Below are 17,890 nucleotides of genomic sequence, written 5' to 3' on the forward strand. Positions count from 1 at the left end.
TCTTAATTAAATGTACATTAACCAGTCATTTCCAACTTTGAAATGCTAAAGAACTGCTAAACTCATGAACATCACACACCAATTGGTCACAATATTCTTGTTGATAATGATTTGTGTGTGATAATTACATCAGCCAACTGGAAATTTTTCTTCTTCTATATTCTCTGAATGAACCAGACACTGCTATTGTAATTGTTCTGATGAATTCTTTCTCAACTGTAAATTTTTCATAGTTCAATATTATTATCAGTGATCTAAGTAAACTGATGACTGAGGCTTAAAAAGACATTAGTTCTAACAGATAACATATGTTCCAAATGTCAGAAAATGTCGATTGTAGTGTCCAGTGTTGCAATAGTTTGTAGTTGAACTGGGGCTGTCATCAAAATGCTGTCATATCTCAAGGAATTCATCTTTAAAGAATGTTCATTAGGATTAAGTATTAATTGTTGCAGTTTTCAGTTTCAATAACCAAAGGAGAGAATAGAACAGATTAAAAAATATAGATGTGATATTAAAGTACATTATATATTTTTACTATTTTTCTTTTGTGTCCATAGTTTAATTAGTGCTAAACATACAACAGTTGGTTTTAAATGACTTGTTAGATTATCTCAAATATTTTTAATGGTAAGTTAATATCAATATGCTAAAAGCACACTAAAAAAGGTACTTTATATCCAAAAACATATTCTTGGAAAACAGATGGGATATGAAAATGTGATTACTTATTTTTCAAGTGTTGATGATTTTGTTTGCCTTTGCAAGGTTTTAATGCATTGAAAATGGCTTTTCTTATAACAACTTAAAGTAATTTTCTGAGAATAATCAACACCCATATACCCATCATCCATATTTAACACATCTCAATGTTTTTCCATGTTGCTGAATAGTTTTAAGGAAAATGTATAAAACCTGTCTTTGAAAACCCTTTGTATACATAGAGATTCACTTTTCATTCCTTTCCACTGGGAGGAAATCACTATTCTTAGATTAATGTGCATTCTTCAAAACACCTTTTAAAATTTCATTAAATATTATATTAATATATCCAAAATAAAATAACTATGTACAAATCTATTAATATATGTACATAATTCATATAAGGAAAACTACAAAACTCTCATGAATGAAATCAAAGAAAAATTAAATGGAGAGATACTACATGTTCATGGATAGGAACACTATATTGTCAAAAGAAAAAAAAAGGAACACTATATTGTCCAGATGTCAGTTCTTCCCCCCTTGATCTCTAGGTTCAATGAAATCCCATCAAAATCCTAGCAAGTTATTTTGTGGATATTAATGAAACAATTCTAAAGATTATACAGAGATGCAAAAGACTCAGAATTCAATATTGGAAAACAAAGTTAAAGGGCTGACATTGCCTGACTTTAAGACTTATTAAAAACCGACAGTAATCAAAACAGTGTGGTATTATCAAAAGAATAAAGAAATAGATCAATGAAACAGAATAGGGAGCTCAGAAATATACCCACATAAATACTGTCAACTGATATTTGACGAAGGGTCAAAAGCAATTCAATGGAGAAATGGTGGTTTTTTTCAATATATGGTGTTGGAACAACTGGATATCCACATTGAAAAATTAAAAAAAAAATCTAGACACACATCTTAAAATCCTTGTATAAATTAACTCAAAATGGAAAAAATGCTCGATGAAAAATGCAAAATTATAAGAATTCTTCAAAGAAAGGAGGAAGTCTTGTTGATTTTGGGTCTGGTTGTCTTTTTAGATATGACATCAGGGTATGATCCATGAAAGAAAGAATTGATAAGATAGGCTTAATTCACATTAAAATTTATGTTCTGTCAAAGATGATGTCAGGAAAATGACAAGAAAAGCCAGACAGGAAGAAGATATTTGCAAAAGACATATAAAACAAATAATTATTATCCAAAATATACAAATATTTAAAATTCAACAAGAAAATAAGCAATCCAATTAAAAAAATAGGCTCATGCTCTTAAAAGCTCACCAAAGAAGCTCTACTGATGTCAAATAAGCATATAAAGAGATGTTCCACATCATATGTCACAAGGGAGATGCAAATCAAAACAATAAGATATCACTACACACTTTTTAGAATAGCCAAAATCCAGAATAGCGACAATACCAAGTACTCATAAGAATACCAAGTGAAGCAAAAGGAGCTCTTGTTCACTGGTGGTGGGAATGCAAAATTGTATAGCCAATTTGGGAAATGGTTTGTCAGTTTCTTACATAATATTTTACTAAATAGTATTTTATATGTATATATGTTATTCTGATAGTTTCTTTTCAGTTCAATTATATATTTCAATAAACACTCAAGTGATATATAATCCTATCATTTTATTTACAGTACATAATAGTTTTCTGTTTATTAGTATATCACATTTTTATTTATTTAGATTGTTTCTAAATGTTCACCATTGTAAACATGCCACAAACGTATCCATATCTCCTTTTACATTCAAGATTTTCTCTAGGTATACACATGAGGTTTATAACAATTTCCTCAAGATAGTTCTTCATCCTCTTATGAGCAGTAGATAAAATTCACTTTAGGAGGACATAAAATATCTCATTTTATTTCAGGTTTCCTAATTATGTGTTTACTAATCATTTATTTTTCTTCCTCTTAAATTGCTTCTTCCTGTTCTTTGCTATGTTTTGTTATGTACTCTTAAGTTTAAACTGATTTGAGCCAATACTTAGTTCATTTTTCTGTGGGCTTCTATTCAATTATCACCAACAGTTTATTGCCTCAAACATCAGCCAGAGGAAGCTTGTGAGGCTCTGTCCAAATACAGATTTAAAAAAGAAAAGGCTGCTATGTTGATGGTATTTTTAAAATGGACTTTATTTTTCTAGATTAATGTTCACAGCAAAATTAAGAAGAAAGTGCAGAGTTCCCATATAGTGCCACTTTATATTCAAACCATCACCCACTATCAGTATTTCACAACAGTGGTACCTTGTATTATGACTGATGAACCTACACTGACATATCATTATCATTTAAAGTCCATAGTTAATATTAGCATACACTCTTGGTTGTACATTCTATGCATTTTGACAAATGTATAATGGCATGTGTCCATCATTATAATATCATACATAATAGCTTTATTGCCCTAAATATCCGTTGAGATCCACCTATTTATCCCTCCTTACTCTCTAATTCCTGGAACTACAATCTCTTTATTATCCCCAATGTTTTGCCCTTTTCAGATTGTTATATAGTTGGAATCATACTCTATGTATGCCTTTATAGATTGGCTTCTTTCATTTAGTAATATGTATTTAAGATTCCTCCACATGTCTTCATGGCCTGATAGCTCGCTTTCTTTTTAGTGCTGCATGATATTCCATTGCCTGCACATACCACAACTTATTTACCCTTTCACTTACTGATAGCCATCTTGGTTGCTTCCAAGTGCTGGCAATTATGAATAAAGCTGCTATGAACATCTGAGTGTTCTTTTTTTTTTAAGATTTTATTTATTTATTCATGAGAGACACAGAGAAAGAGAGAGGTAGAGACACAGGCAGAGGGAGGAGCAGGCTCCATGCAGGGAGCCCAACGCAGGACTCGTTCCCAGGTCTCCAGGATCACACAAGTGGACCTAAGTTTTAACTCATTTGGGTAAAAACCAAGTAGTGTGATTTTTGGATCATATTGTAAGTTTTGCAAAAATCTGCCAGACTGCCTTTCAGAGCAGCTGCCATTTCTTTTTTATCCAGAAAGAAATTGCTGTGGGATTCTAAATATTTCCTGTTTATTATACAATCATCTTCAAAGGATATCTCTGAATAGTTACCTCCATTTCCTTTCTTACATTTCCAGTTTCTGGGAAGGGCCTCTGGATAAAGCTGATGGCACCAGGTGTTTCAACACTAATCAAGTAGTCAAAAGTCACATCCAGAAACCCCCAACATTTATTTCTTATCAGGAAGAGGCTGGTTCAGTCATGGCTCAGTCAGTATACTGTATTGGCAGCAGTTTTTCCTATATGTGAGCCAAGCTTGAGGATTAATATTTATAAAAATTCTTCAGCATGTTGATTGCCAGATTGTTCACCATTAGTATTTGGTTATTTTGCATAAAGCTTTTTAGGATATTCTCGGTTTGATAAACACTTTGATGTCATCAGCTAGATTGACCAGTCAACATCAACTTTATAATCAAATCAGTTCTCTGTAAATGAACTCATAGTTCTTGTGTTCATGAATCTACCATGAGGGTTCTCTTTTAAGTAGAGGGATTTTGGCTGACTTCCTCCTCTAACTCTTTGAGATCTCAAACTGGAACTTGGAAAACTTGGTCTTTAGAAACCATATAATTAACTGATGTGAAATACCTTCATTTAGATTTGTAAGATCATTTTGATTTTACTATTCATTTCATTCAAGTCTCTGACTTTGAGCTGTCTCCTAAGTCCCATGCAGGGAAAATTAGGAACACCAGTTAATGCCCCATGCTTCTCTGCATGTTTTCTGTGAGCTTAATTTCTAGTTACTAATCCTATTTTCTATTTGGTTGATAGCATTTTTTTAATCTTAAATTTTTACCACTCTTCTTCTGAACCACAGCTTCATCATGGGAAGAGTGTTTGCCCCACACTTTCAAGCATGGCTACAATTATTATTATTATTATTATTATTATTATTATTATTATTATTATTTTGCACAAGGATCTATAGGTAAGGATGGAGGGCACTATTTCAGAGCCTAGGGCTTAAGAGAGTTTGCATGGTTTTTGCTTGTGCTCTTGAACTTCTGCAACTCTGTGAGAACATGCTAGTCCAAGAAAAATGAGAAATACTTGGAGTACAGCCATTTCAGCTGACTTAACAGGCTCTGAAGCATTTCTTCCACAGCTATGTCCTAGAGAAACTTAGATGAACCCAGCCTATATTATAGCCAAATACCAGTAAGCCATGGATGTGAAAATATTAATAAATAATAATACTTTTAAACACTGAATTTTCAGTTTCTGCTAAACAACAATCACAAACCAGTATAGCTTGTATAGTAACTTTGAAGGAGTTCATACCCCTCTGTAAACAAAGGATAGATATGGCAAAGGAATTTAAATCTCTGAATTCACTTTAATCTTCATAAACTTCTGTTTCTTATAGAATCTGTGCTTCTTTGCACACAAGCCTTCTTCTAAATGCTGCTGAAGGAGTTGACTTATAAAATGTTGCCAGTTTTCCCTGGCCCATTCCCCAACATTTCTCATTGGTTCTAACTCATAAAAAGGGTTAGATTCCAACTTTGCTGATGGGAACACTTACCTGGAAACAGCTAGCCTATACCCTAGAATAATCCCACCAAATCTGTATTGTCACAAATTTGGAGAGCATGTGTGGGACTGACTCTAAGGTAGATATAAAACTTAAATGAGTTAAACTTAAATGAGTTAAATGAGGATGGGGAGAGAAGATTCAATGTGCTAATATTAGCATCCAAGTATGGTGCTAGATAAATTGGCTAATCCAAAACAGGACTTAATTCCAGCTTAGATGGGTGAAGCAGAAGTGCCAGAGAATTATTGGTATATATTAGAAGGAACAGTTCATAGGCTTATTGTGATGGAAATGTTTAAATGGATCTATCATGTGTAAGTTGTTCAGTTACCCATTAATTTCTATCCCAAGAGAATACAGAGAGCATCCCTACCTCCTAGGAAGAAACTCCATTCACCCAGGAGGACATTCCATTCACTAAGATCAAGAACCGGGTTCGTGAGGGTGCCACTAAGTGTCTTGATGAACTCTGTGGTGTTGTTCTTTACAGGCTGGTGATAATGTGAGATGCTACAGCTGAGTTCTCCGATATAAATTAGAATAATGAGATCCAAGGATGGATAAAAACTATCGGATATGCTTTACTATCAGATTAAAAAAAAATGAGCAAATAGCCCCATAAATCAGAGAAACAGATGGTGATTGGTGGACTCAGACATCTTGATAGTGGCTAGTCAGTGATGAGTTTCTAGAAATAAAATACATGGACAATCTGGTATAGTGCTATTCACATATATAGAATTAATTATGTAGGTCTGCAGAACAGAAACACAATTCAGTCTGCCTTTGTAGGGATTCCTACCCTCTTACACAATTTCAGACCTATGCTATGTCATGGACTAAGTGCCTCAACTGAAGGGTAGTAGCTCCTTTTGAAGAAAAATCTTGACATTTAGTCACAGGTGTTCCAGAGGGTTCTGAGGCCATATACCAGTATGATTGTTCACCGATGAAAGATAAGAGTTTTTAGATAATAACTCTGAACTTATGCTTACCTTTGAAATACCACTGTTCCACCATTAGGAGTACATAATTATTTAGGTCTAGTAGATGGATCATAAATCCATCTTTTGTTGTTTTGTTTGGTTTTGCTTTATTTTCCTCCACAGTCCTTAAATATGTGGTGTAGTCAATATACTTAGTAGTAGAATCTCCACATGGGAATAAGAGCCATTATGCAGGAAAGCCCAACTGAAAGATCTTGAAATTCCCCTTTAGACTTATCAAGATTTTAAACTGAAAGCAATTCTGTTTCCCTGTGGGACTTGTGATTATTCTCCTCTTCAAAGGCTTTTGAGTTAGAAGAGTGACGATTCAAAGCATGTCTTCATTAACTTCACTAGATGGGACAGTGTAAAAGCCAGATGACCACAGAAAATAATAAAAATAATAGAAGATTATCAGAAAACTAAGCAGGTTGTGATATAAATTTTGAGAGGAATTCTAAATGTTAGATCTCTACTAAGATAAACAAATATAGCCCTTGGTGCCTGAATAGCAATGGTGACCTGGCAAATGAGTATTTTTTAATTTTTTTATCCTAATCAATCTGTATCCTATCCAGTTGAATCTGTCCAACCATTTGGCTTTTTTTTTTTTTTTTGAAAGATATTTTTAAAGACCTACATACAGCCATATCAATTCTCTTCAAATTGGTCTACAAATTCAATATTCAATGAAATCCTAATGAAAATTCTACCTGGTCTTTGTTTGTTTAGGTATAGGGATTTACACAGTACATGTTGATTGTAACAGAAAAAAAAAAAAAACTGTCAAAAACAACTAAAGCTTCCTGAAGAAGATAAGAAATGAGATATCTTGCCTTACCAGTATTGAGATATTTCAAAGGTAAGTAATTAAGATTTATGATGCTGGCATATGGGTGGCTAATTGAATTAAGGAAACAGACTAGGGGCAAAGAAATAGACATATTTGTATATGGGGACTTGACCTGCAACCAGGAAGGCATTGCAGATCAGGCCAAGCAGTAAAGTGACAGAAGAACTTATTCAGTACATATAGTAGGCACAATTGGTTAATTAAATGGAAAAATGAACTTAAAATTCCTACCTTATGACATACGCACAGATGTACAATTTCCAGATAAATTGATTTGAGTATGAAGGATGAAATGTTAAATATTACCAAATGAAATATAAGCAAATATTTTTTGTCCCAGAATAAACGTTTTAAAAAATATTGAACCACTTGAATCCCTGCAATAAATCCTACTTGATTGCACTGAATGATTCTTTTTAATTTATTATTGGATTGAGTTGCTGTTGAGGATTTTTGTATCTATGTTCATCAGAGATACTGATCTGCAGTTTTCTTTTTTTATGTTATATTTATCTGGTTTTGTTTTCGGGTAATGCTGGCCTCATAGAATGCATTTGGAAGTTTTCCTTCCTCTTCTAGTTTTTGAAATAGTTTGATAAGAATAGCTATTAGCTCTTCTTTAAATAAACATTTTTAAACAAGACAAAAAAGGCAAGCCATAAGTCAATTGATTAATTTGTTTATATTAAAATTAAAGTTTAGCACTCAAAACTTATCATAGAGAAGGTAAAATGTCAAGCCACAATCAATAGAAGTGCAAGTAATGAAATTTTCATTTTCAGTAAGTACAATTAATGAAAGCAATAACAATAAAAATATGTAACAAGTCTTGCAAACTAAGAAGAAGAAAACATGAATGAGGAGATGCCATAAATAGGCATTTCTAGAAAGGAAAAACCAAATATCTTAGAATGGATGAAGAAATGCTTAAACTCAACTTATGGGAATACAGAAAAAAATATAGATATATAATTTTACACACAGCAGATAAGCCTAAATGGAATATCTAAGAATGCAAATAGGGACACTTATTCACTTTCATTAGTTGATTATGTGTTTCGGCAGCACACATACTAAAATTGGAACAAAACAGAGAAGATTAGCTGACCCCAACTCAAGGATAATATGCAAATTCATGAAGCATTCCATATATTTTGACTGCTACCTCTGAAACCAATAATACATTGTATGTTAATTAATTGAATTTAAGTTAAAAAATAAAACAACACTGTCTAATACAAAATAAGTAAAATATTTAGAATTTTAAAAAGGGTGTGAATTTTCCTTTTTCAAACTGAAATGGAAAAAAAATGATGTAATACATGTGAAAACATCTATCCGATTGTCCAACTATTGCATTTCTAGGCATGAAATCTAATGTAACACTAGTACTTATATATTTGGGGAAATATTTGAAAACCTTAATAATATTATTATTTCTAAGAAAGGAGAATCAAATAACCCAGAGATCTATTATCAGGAGAATAATAAATAAATGTTGACACATATTTAAATTGAATATTGTACTATAGTTAAAAATGAGCAATAGATACATGCATTAACACAGAAATGTCATGTTCAACATAATGAATTATTTCTGTAGACTATACATACTATTATTTCAGTTATATTAAATGCCAACTAAGTGTTTTGTTGGGTAGGCATACACATAGTTAATACTATATATTAAAGGCAAGGGGATGGGTCAAATAGGTGATAGGGATGAAGGAGTGCACTTGTTGTGATGAGCACCAGGTATTGTATGGAAGTGTTGAATCACTGTATTGTATACCTGAAACTAATATTACACTGTGCTAACTGAAATTTAAATAAAAACTTAAAATAAAAGCTTAGTTCAACAACAAAAAAAAATCAGGATATTCAATACAGTTGGAAGGAAAAGTAGAAGAGTATTTGGGGATAAGCACAAGGATATTGGAAATGTTCTGCTTAAGTTGAATGATGGGTACATATATGCTCATTTAAAATTTAAATATCATATATAAAATAACTGATTCAGTAAAATGTAGCCTCTAACCTGCTTGTCAGATCCACACAGGTTCCATTATTTTTGCAAGGTCCAGAAGAACAGTCATTTGTTTCAAGTTCACATAGAGGTCCAGAAAACCCAGGTCTGCAAATGCATCTTTAAAACAACCAAATTTAATAACTCCATTAATATAAACTATATATAAAGTTAAAGCTTTGAATTATTATAGCATGGCAGATTGCTAATAATAATAAATGTTCAAATTATCAATTGAAATTATAAACATGTATGTATTTCGATACATCGAAATTATGCATCGAATTTATGCATCGATGCATAAATTTGTATCTAGATAGTTTTTGGTTTTCTCTACCTGAAATTGTTGAACCCATCTTCACAGTCACCATCATTCTGACAAGGAAGAGAGAAGCACTCATTCACATTAATTTCACAATGTTCACCCTGAAATCCTGTGAGAGATGAGATAGACATAGATGAGCAATCCTGACTTTAGAGTGTGAAAAATCAGTCAGTGATAAAGAGTCTGGAGAATATGCTCTTAGTGGGAACTTAGAAAAAAAAAAGAAAGAAAGAAAGAAAGAAAGAAAGAAAGAAAGAAAGAAAGAAAGAAAGAAAGAATGAAAACTCCTCATCTCTGGCTTTTCATACAGCTCTATTTCACATAATATATAAATGAAGTTATGCTAGTTTCTAATTAATGAGTTCAAATGAAAGAATCAAGGGAGGAATACTTTACTAAACCCTTTGGGAAAGTAGGTTGTTGCAAATGTTGCTGTTGTTTTAAGGTATTTAAATGTTTGAACAAGAAGAACTGAAACAATCTGGAAAGCAAATGAATTAATGTGACGGCCAATCTTAAAGTAAAATTGAGCTTCAGCGATCAAATTTATTCAAGGCAGTTAGCAGATGAGGCAAATTATTTAATTACTTTCCATATCCAAGTGATTCAAAGAAAACAAATTATTTTGATTAATAGCTACATAATCAGTCATCCATTTAAACACATGCCAGTTATATTTTTTTAAAAAAAAACAAGGAACATGAAAAAAATTACACAGACGTATGAGACAGTTGTAATTATTTCAACACATTTGTGTTAGAATATCAGCATATCATTTTTAAAAATACATTAAATATTTTAATATTTATGATGACAATTTAAACAACGATTTCCATGATATTAACAAGATAAAATTAAATATATTCTTATATTCACTTTTTCTAGCTAATACTTTTTTCAATACTAGTTAGAAAATGTGTGAAACAAGAGGATTTTCCTTTCTCTAACTTTGCAGTGCTTTAAGTACCAAATAATTGCAGTGATATTACAAATGACAATATCTACTCAGATGTTTTAGTTTGAAGAACAGAAGGCAATTCAAGCTGTTGTTCTACAAAACCTGTATTTATTATTGGCATACACATAGACTGGGATATGAGAGAAAGGGTGATCTAGCAACACATGAATGGCCATCTTCCTTCCACAGTACCATTTCATAAATTCTCTCTTCTTTCTATTCCAAATATCTCTTCATGTTGAAAGTTACAAAACATTTGTAATATTGGCATGCAGATGATAAAGCACAGCTTCCTTAATCTCTATTTCCAAATCATGATCTTTTAGCTTTGGCATCTACTGCTGATTGGAAAATCCTCTGTACTTCTTCACTTACAGTCCCATGAAATAACATGGGATTGTCCTATTGTATCCACTCACATCATACTACAAGCCACTGACACTCTCTGTGGTGTCTATCACCAAGTCAAGTCGCAAATCTTCTATTTGGAGTTTGGAAAGTTGGTATTACCTCATATAAAATCTGGCTGCTTCTTGTTAGTAGGACATAAATGGAAACCTAAAAATTACATAACTCTAAAGAAGGCAAGAGTAAAAAAGAACACAGAGATATAAGTACTATAGAAAGTAGAAAAAGATTGGCAAGATGATCCATTTAAAGTCACCTACATCAATAGTTACATCAAATGTGGTTAAAAAAAAAAAATGCTTCAGTAAAAGGCAAAGTCAGCCAGCCCAGTAAAACAACAGAACCAACTACATGGTTTCCGAAGGAAACTCACTTTAAATATAGAGTTGATAATGAGTTAAAAGTAGAAAGATGGAATAAAGATGCACATGAAACACTTAAAGAAATCCACAGCACCTATGTGTCTAACAGATTAGATAGTCTTTAGGTCAAGCATCATTACTATTTTTTTCTTACTCAATTATCAAAGCCTTCAAGTTAAACTCTGAAGTTGAGTACTTGTAATTTTATTCATGCAACTCAGTGTTGTATTCTCAGGATTAAAAACAAAATTAAAAAGAATTATTTTCAAATTAATATGGCTCTCTTAACTTTAGCTAAGCAAATTATAATTCCAACACATTCACCATTCATCAATCGCTATCATATTTAAATTATAAATTTAATAGTGCAGTTATAAATAATAAACTTTTTCTTGAAATATTTCTAGTTTGTTTTCTGTTTTTTTTTTTTTTCAAGTTAAAGATTTAGAAAGTTGGATGCATTACACTATTCCTACTTTTAGCATGACTAGCTCTCCCTGGGAAGCAGGGAATTTTGACACTAAGATGTTTCTTAGAAATGTTCTTTTGAGGCACTGGTTCTCAGGGGCATTGACTAGCTAGTGAAGTAGTACCAGTATGCCCCCCTGAGTTCAGCTGGGCTGATAAGTCAGAAGAACATTCAGAACCTGCAAACTTGAGAAGCTCACAGAATAATGTTGTTTTCTGTGATTTTGCCTTATTCATTTAGTTTGACATTTCTGGGATGGAGCTTTGTTACCAACCAGGAACAAATGTCAATGGGCTGAGGAAATTAGATTGCTAAAATGCAGTAGACACTGGGAGAAAAAAATAAAGTACACATGGATTGCATTTAAAAGAAACTAAAGTTTTGCCGAGAAAGCTTGTGTTTGGGGATTTAAAGGAGAAAAAATGTATATATACTTAGTCCCAAACTACATATTCCATAGTCCTAGGTGTTAGAAACCTTTGTTTGTTTGAAAGGTATTTGTTTTGAATACATGCAGTGATAGCTCTGTCTGTCAAAACTTTAAGTATAGTGAATTCATTCTATCCTACTCCCCTGTTATTTATCCCTATCCAGAATTCACCTGACTCTATTAACTGCAATAGAGTTCTTTAAACACAAATAATAGGACATTCTCAAATCAATGTCCTCTTGATTTTTTTCTTAAAATGTCTTGCCTACTCATTGTTATAGAGAATTCAGGTGACTGATTAATATCTTTATACTATCCCATCACCCAAAATATTTCATTAAGTTACTAAATGTACTGTTCATGTTAGGAGCCAAATCAATGTAGATTTTAGGTATAATTTTTAAAATCACTTAATATTTTCTCATTTCTAAAAAAATTCATTTTTTACCTGATTCTCTACAGGGGATGGCATAGAACAAAGTAAACTAAGAACTGTTAGATTTTCATGAAATTTTTTCTCATTCAGGTCTATACCTTGACATCCCACATTAGAAGTAATACTGCTTGGAATAATTAGGAATGAAAATAAATAGGGAAAAACTAGAGTATATCTTTTAGGTATTCAATAAGTTAGCCTTAGAATCATTCATTTTAAAATAAAAAACTAAAAATATTAAAAAATGAATTATTTTCAAAAGCATCAGAAAGGCTTTATTTTTATTTTTTCTTAATTAAAATATTAACTTACCTGGATTTTAAAGCTTTATGAAAACAAACAAACAAACAAACAAACAAAAAAGAGATTTCTCTCTTGGTGAGTCAGATCTTTTTTAGATATTGTTTTATTTTCATTTTAAAATAGGATGATACAAATGTTCACATTTTCTTGAAAAATTAACCAAATATTACAATATAGTTGCAGATTCAACTTTAAACACTGAAATATGAAAAGATAGAACTAATATTTAATAGGCCTAATAAGGCTTTTTAAACACTGATTTTAAGAAAACTCTTAAAAAATGAGGATAAAAGCTAATATTCTTAAATATAATTAATAATTGACATGCTTTAAAATTAATTAGCAGCAATATATATTTTCTTTGAAGAATTTCCCTAATATAAATACCTACAGCTATTTAAACCTAATAGACACATGCTACCACATAAGCACATGTTTTTAGTTGTCAAAAAAGTAATTTTTAATTTAGATAAACTATATTGTCAAGTGACACATTTATTTGGTGCATGGAATTATACGCTTTAGGTAATGTGGCATTACCATAATAATAGTATATGTACTAGAGTAATAGACACATTTAAATGCAACTGCTTCCCTCCTCTGGTACTACAAATCCATCAAGCTTAGAATCCCAATTGTAAATCAATAGCACATGGAAATGATCTGATTCTTCCTTCCACTAAGATATTTAACAAGTATTCTTTGCCACATTTTAATCCTTTGTAAAGTGTCATTTAAAAAACTGTTTAAAATACTTTTGCTCCTTTCACCTTGGAGACATATGGATGAAGTGGCTCCATTTGGAAACTAAGCCCTTTAAATTAAATTGAAAGTATTGGGTAGCGTGATGGTCTTGCCTATAAACTGAGACATAATTTAGAGTAGAAAGATAAAGAAGTTTTCCTAAAGAGAATATTAGAAAAGCAATCTATTTTAAACATGAAATGATTTTAGATCTCTCATTATATACACATGCATGCTAATAACAGAGACCCTACTGCATGCCATACACACATTCACACACATTTTATCCAAAGTCATCTCTACCTCTGTAAAATTCCTATCATTCTTATATTACATTTCTACAAGCCTGAAGTTGGACTCAGTTTATTCAACTTCTTGTCCTTAATTAGCTCTTTTCCTATACTGTACACATTTGACATTACTCTTTTGATCACATACAATACAAACAAAAATACTAACTTCGGCAAGGAATGGCATTATTGGTACCCTAGCTGAGAAGGATACCTGGTAATTTTCAGAATTTAAGAGCCATAGTAACAAGTTCTTTCACAAACCCTTCTCTCCTACTGCATTCAGATCTCCATGTGAAGGGAACATGGTATTGGCTGCACCAAATGGAAAGCTCGGGCAAAGAGAGGAAGCTTTTCCTCTTATTGTCAATTCCAAGGAAGGGCTCTGTCAATATTTCAGTCCCATGCTGACATGGATCAATCATAAATTCCAGAGGGATGGACTTTTCTCTCTGTCTAAGCTTGAGTTCTTGCAAGATAACAATTGAGGTAATAGTATGTATACTAGTAGCTTATTTGAGAGGTGACTTCAGGAATTATTGCAAGGAAGTGATGAAATAAATCAAGGGAGAGCGGGACTTAATGAGCAGGTATTACTCTGAGCAATGAAGACTCCAAGGTTGCTGGGATCCTCTGAGAAATCATGTGGAACGTAACTCACAGTTGTCACAATACTTAGGAAAGCTGGGGTATGCATCCATAAAGTAAGAAAAAGCTCTTACTCTATTGTACTTAAATGGTTAGTTAATTTATGTGTCTCTTCTTGAATTTCAAATTCCTTGAGGGTGTGTCTTTGCCATGTTTAATTTCCCCAAAACCTGTCTCAAGACTTGACACATGGTAGGAAATCAATAATGCTTGTTGAATCAGTTAATAAAGAATACAATTTTAGATTTCTAGAATACTACCAACATGTGGTCACAAGATTGGCATGTGTTATGTACAGAGCATATTGCAGAGAGGCAAAAAAAAAATGCATAGTATGAAATAAATGTTGAGGTGAGTAAACTGATTGCATACTAAATCACCAAAAACTAACACTATAAGTGACCTAGAGTAAACCCATTTGTTTCTAGGAATCTTGTGAAATTATATTTTTCTTTCTGTCTGCTATTTTTGTACTTATTAAAGCACTGATTTTTATTACAGAAATTGTTTAAACAAATAGGATATTATATAAAACAAACTTGTATTGAATTATTACTGCTAAATGCTTTTCTGTCTACCTCTTTTCCACTAGAAAATGTTCAATGTTCATAGGGACCAAATCAACTCACTTCAGTTCTAAACAGAAGATAGAAGCACTGCTCCTACTTTCTCTTACAAAACATGATCACGATAGGTCTGGTGTTTTACTACACCTACAATTTTTAAGTAGCTCACATGGACCCAAATGGATTAGATTGTTTTGACTATAAGTTTCAATCACACTAAGCAAAATAGTTTACTTGGTGAACATCAATTTGGCATAAATCAAAGTGTCAGTTATTCTAGTTGCTCGTTCTTCAGAGTGAATTTTAATGCCATTTATAACTTAGTTGTCTAGTACCTAGTCACATTATTACTCTGGTTTTGGGATTTTATTTATATTCATATTTAAATTGTGACAGACCTTGTAGACTGACTAAAAACTGTTCACAGAATTTCAAAAATGCATATGTTGAACTTCTAGACCTTAAGCCTTAAATCTCTTTTCTTGTGATGCCCTATATTCTAGTCACTTGGCAAACACCAACAGCTTGCAAAGAATTCCAGGGGAGCTTCCAAATCCTCTATCTGTATAAGAGGTTAAGTCTTGGAATTCTTTGTGGTTTTAAATTTCAGTGCTTTTGAAATGGAATTTGATCAGAATATTTTCTTTTAAAAATAATATGATGGCTTTGACATAGATCCTATTTCAAACAACAGGTATTAAAGTAACTCAGCATAGTGTCTAAAATATTCCACAGTCAACCTCTTTTCAACATTCCGTGGTAGCTTTTTAAAGCAGTATCACAGGCTTTAGTTTTTGGTCTACTACAGAGATTGAACTACTAAAGGCAACAGTAAGTAAACATTTTTTATAGTAGTTAGATCCCATTTATCCATTTAAATCATGTACTTTATAATTACTGAGGTTTGCAGGGTACCAAATGTCCCACTCACATTTTTTTCCTACTTTGCTTTTCCTGACTTATTGCTTCAAACATTTGTCCATATGCCTTATGTGCCCACACTATTTGCTTCATAAATCCCATGTAATTTTTGCAAAAACAATTACTAATGGCTCTCCAGTTTGTAGTTCCTATCCCTCAGAACGTCAAGAAGTTTTGTCATGTACATTCAAAGACTTGCCTCTTTAGCCTTATAATAGATCATCCTCTATATGAGGATCCTCCACATCCTCTACATCCATATACAGGAGGGTTTATAAAAAGAAACAGAAACATCTCTAAGATACTAATTAATAGATATAGTTGAAGCTGACCTTTTGGGACAGAAGAGTAAATAAGTTTTGTCCTTATCTTTAGTAAACCTCTCTTCCAGTAGAATCAGTAACAAGGAAAGACACATGAAGCCATAATTTGGTATTAGAAAATAAATGAGTTGTAGATTTTTATACACAATGTGTTTTTTATACTGTGCTTAAGATACATTCCTGTTATATTGAAAACCTACAATGTGCTAGTTTTATGGCAGAAGCATTTCTGCTGAAGATGGTAATAGCTCTTGAGTAGAAAGCAGTACATGAGCAGTAAACATCTATAGAGATCACCTGTGCACTAATCAGATCTCTTTAAGTTACCTCTGAAGAGATCCTAATCAAGAATCTTTCAAGGTAGTATAAGTTATTATTGGCTGATATGACCCAGAAAGCCAAAAGTAATTTGCTTTAGGAACAGCTGGATTCGGGAGCTCCAATAATGTCTTTTAATCTACCCATTTTCTATCACCTTCATAGATTCTGTTTTATAGTACAAAGTAGCCACCAGGGTCACATGATATGAGCTTAGTAATCAAAGTGGAAATTAGTGATGTTCATAGGTAGCTCCATGAGAAAAATTACAGTGAAGCATTTGATTACCCAAGATTCTATCTATGCTCATTTCTAACTGACTGCTATTGTTAGAACACTACATAGTTAAGATTATTCAAGAAAAATAAGTTGTTAACAAACAATGAGAGATTTCTTTAAAATAAACAAGCAAAAAGCCAAAAAATACAAAGTTTTGCCTTCTCCTCTCCCTTTCCTCAGCACCCTCATACTAGCTAGGTAAACTTTTTTGGATTATTTCTCCAGTCTGTTTCTATATCTGTATTTGGAGGCAAATACTTCCCGATTCTCCAATGTATATAAGTGTTCTCTCACTCATTTTTAAGGATCCGTAATCCCATTAGAACAAAATAAACAAAACAAACAAAAGAGTGAAAAAAAAAAAACACATTAAAACAAATGTAAGTTCTTACCTTCTCTACACACACAAAAATGAGTTCCATCTACCAAAGTCAAGCATGTTGAGTTGTTTCTGCAAGGGTCACTGAGTGGATCACAGGGGTTATAGTGTTGATGGCAAAATTTTCCAGTATAAAAGGGTGGGCATAGGCATACAAATTGCCCAGGAATGGTAGACTCATGACAGAGAGCTCCATTCATGCATGGATCAGAGTCACATTCATTTGTTTCTTCACTACAGTTTTGTCCAGTCCATCCAGATGTACATTCACAGCTGAAAGAAAATTTTAAAAGTATGAATAGTACTCTTTCATATTTATTCTTTGCATTTTCAGTGAATTACTACGTTGAGCTAATTTGTGGTATTTTTATTTATAACAAGATTAAGAAATTATACACACTTTAAAAACATTGTTTGCGTAATTCCCTGAGACAATTCAATGCACATTACTGCAAAAGTGACTGCAATGGCTAAAATAAGATTTACAAAGCATTTGGTAAATTTCTAACATAGTAGGCCACTGAGACAGATCAGAGAACAACAGTG

The 17,890-nt window shown here is 32.3% G+C and overlaps 1 protein-coding gene and 1 non-coding gene across 2 annotated transcripts in view; one reads left to right on the top strand and one right to left on the bottom strand.

Moving 5' to 3' along the window:
* The window catches only part of LOC112914100 (eyes shut homolog), a 1,106,577-nt gene that overhangs the window by 1,000,555 nt on the left and 88,132 nt on the right, over positions 1–17,890 (bottom strand). The window contains 3 exon segments of the mRNA XM_072749029.1: positions 9,198–9,305; positions 9,523–9,619; positions 17,358–17,617. Coding sequence (XP_072605130.1) covers positions 9,198–9,305; positions 9,523–9,619; positions 17,358–17,617 — 465 coding nt within the window.
* Positions 8,213–8,314, top strand: LOC112914276 (U6 spliceosomal RNA). The gene has a single exon (XR_003233825.1). It is a non-coding gene; the product is annotated as a U6 spliceosomal RNA (small nuclear RNA).

The sequence above is a fragment of the Vulpes vulpes genome, chromosome 1, assembly GCF_048418805.1.
Source record: "Vulpes vulpes isolate BD-2025 chromosome 1, VulVul3, whole genome shotgun sequence".
NCBI classification, from domain to species: domain Eukaryota; kingdom Metazoa; phylum Chordata; class Mammalia; order Carnivora; family Canidae; genus Vulpes; species Vulpes vulpes.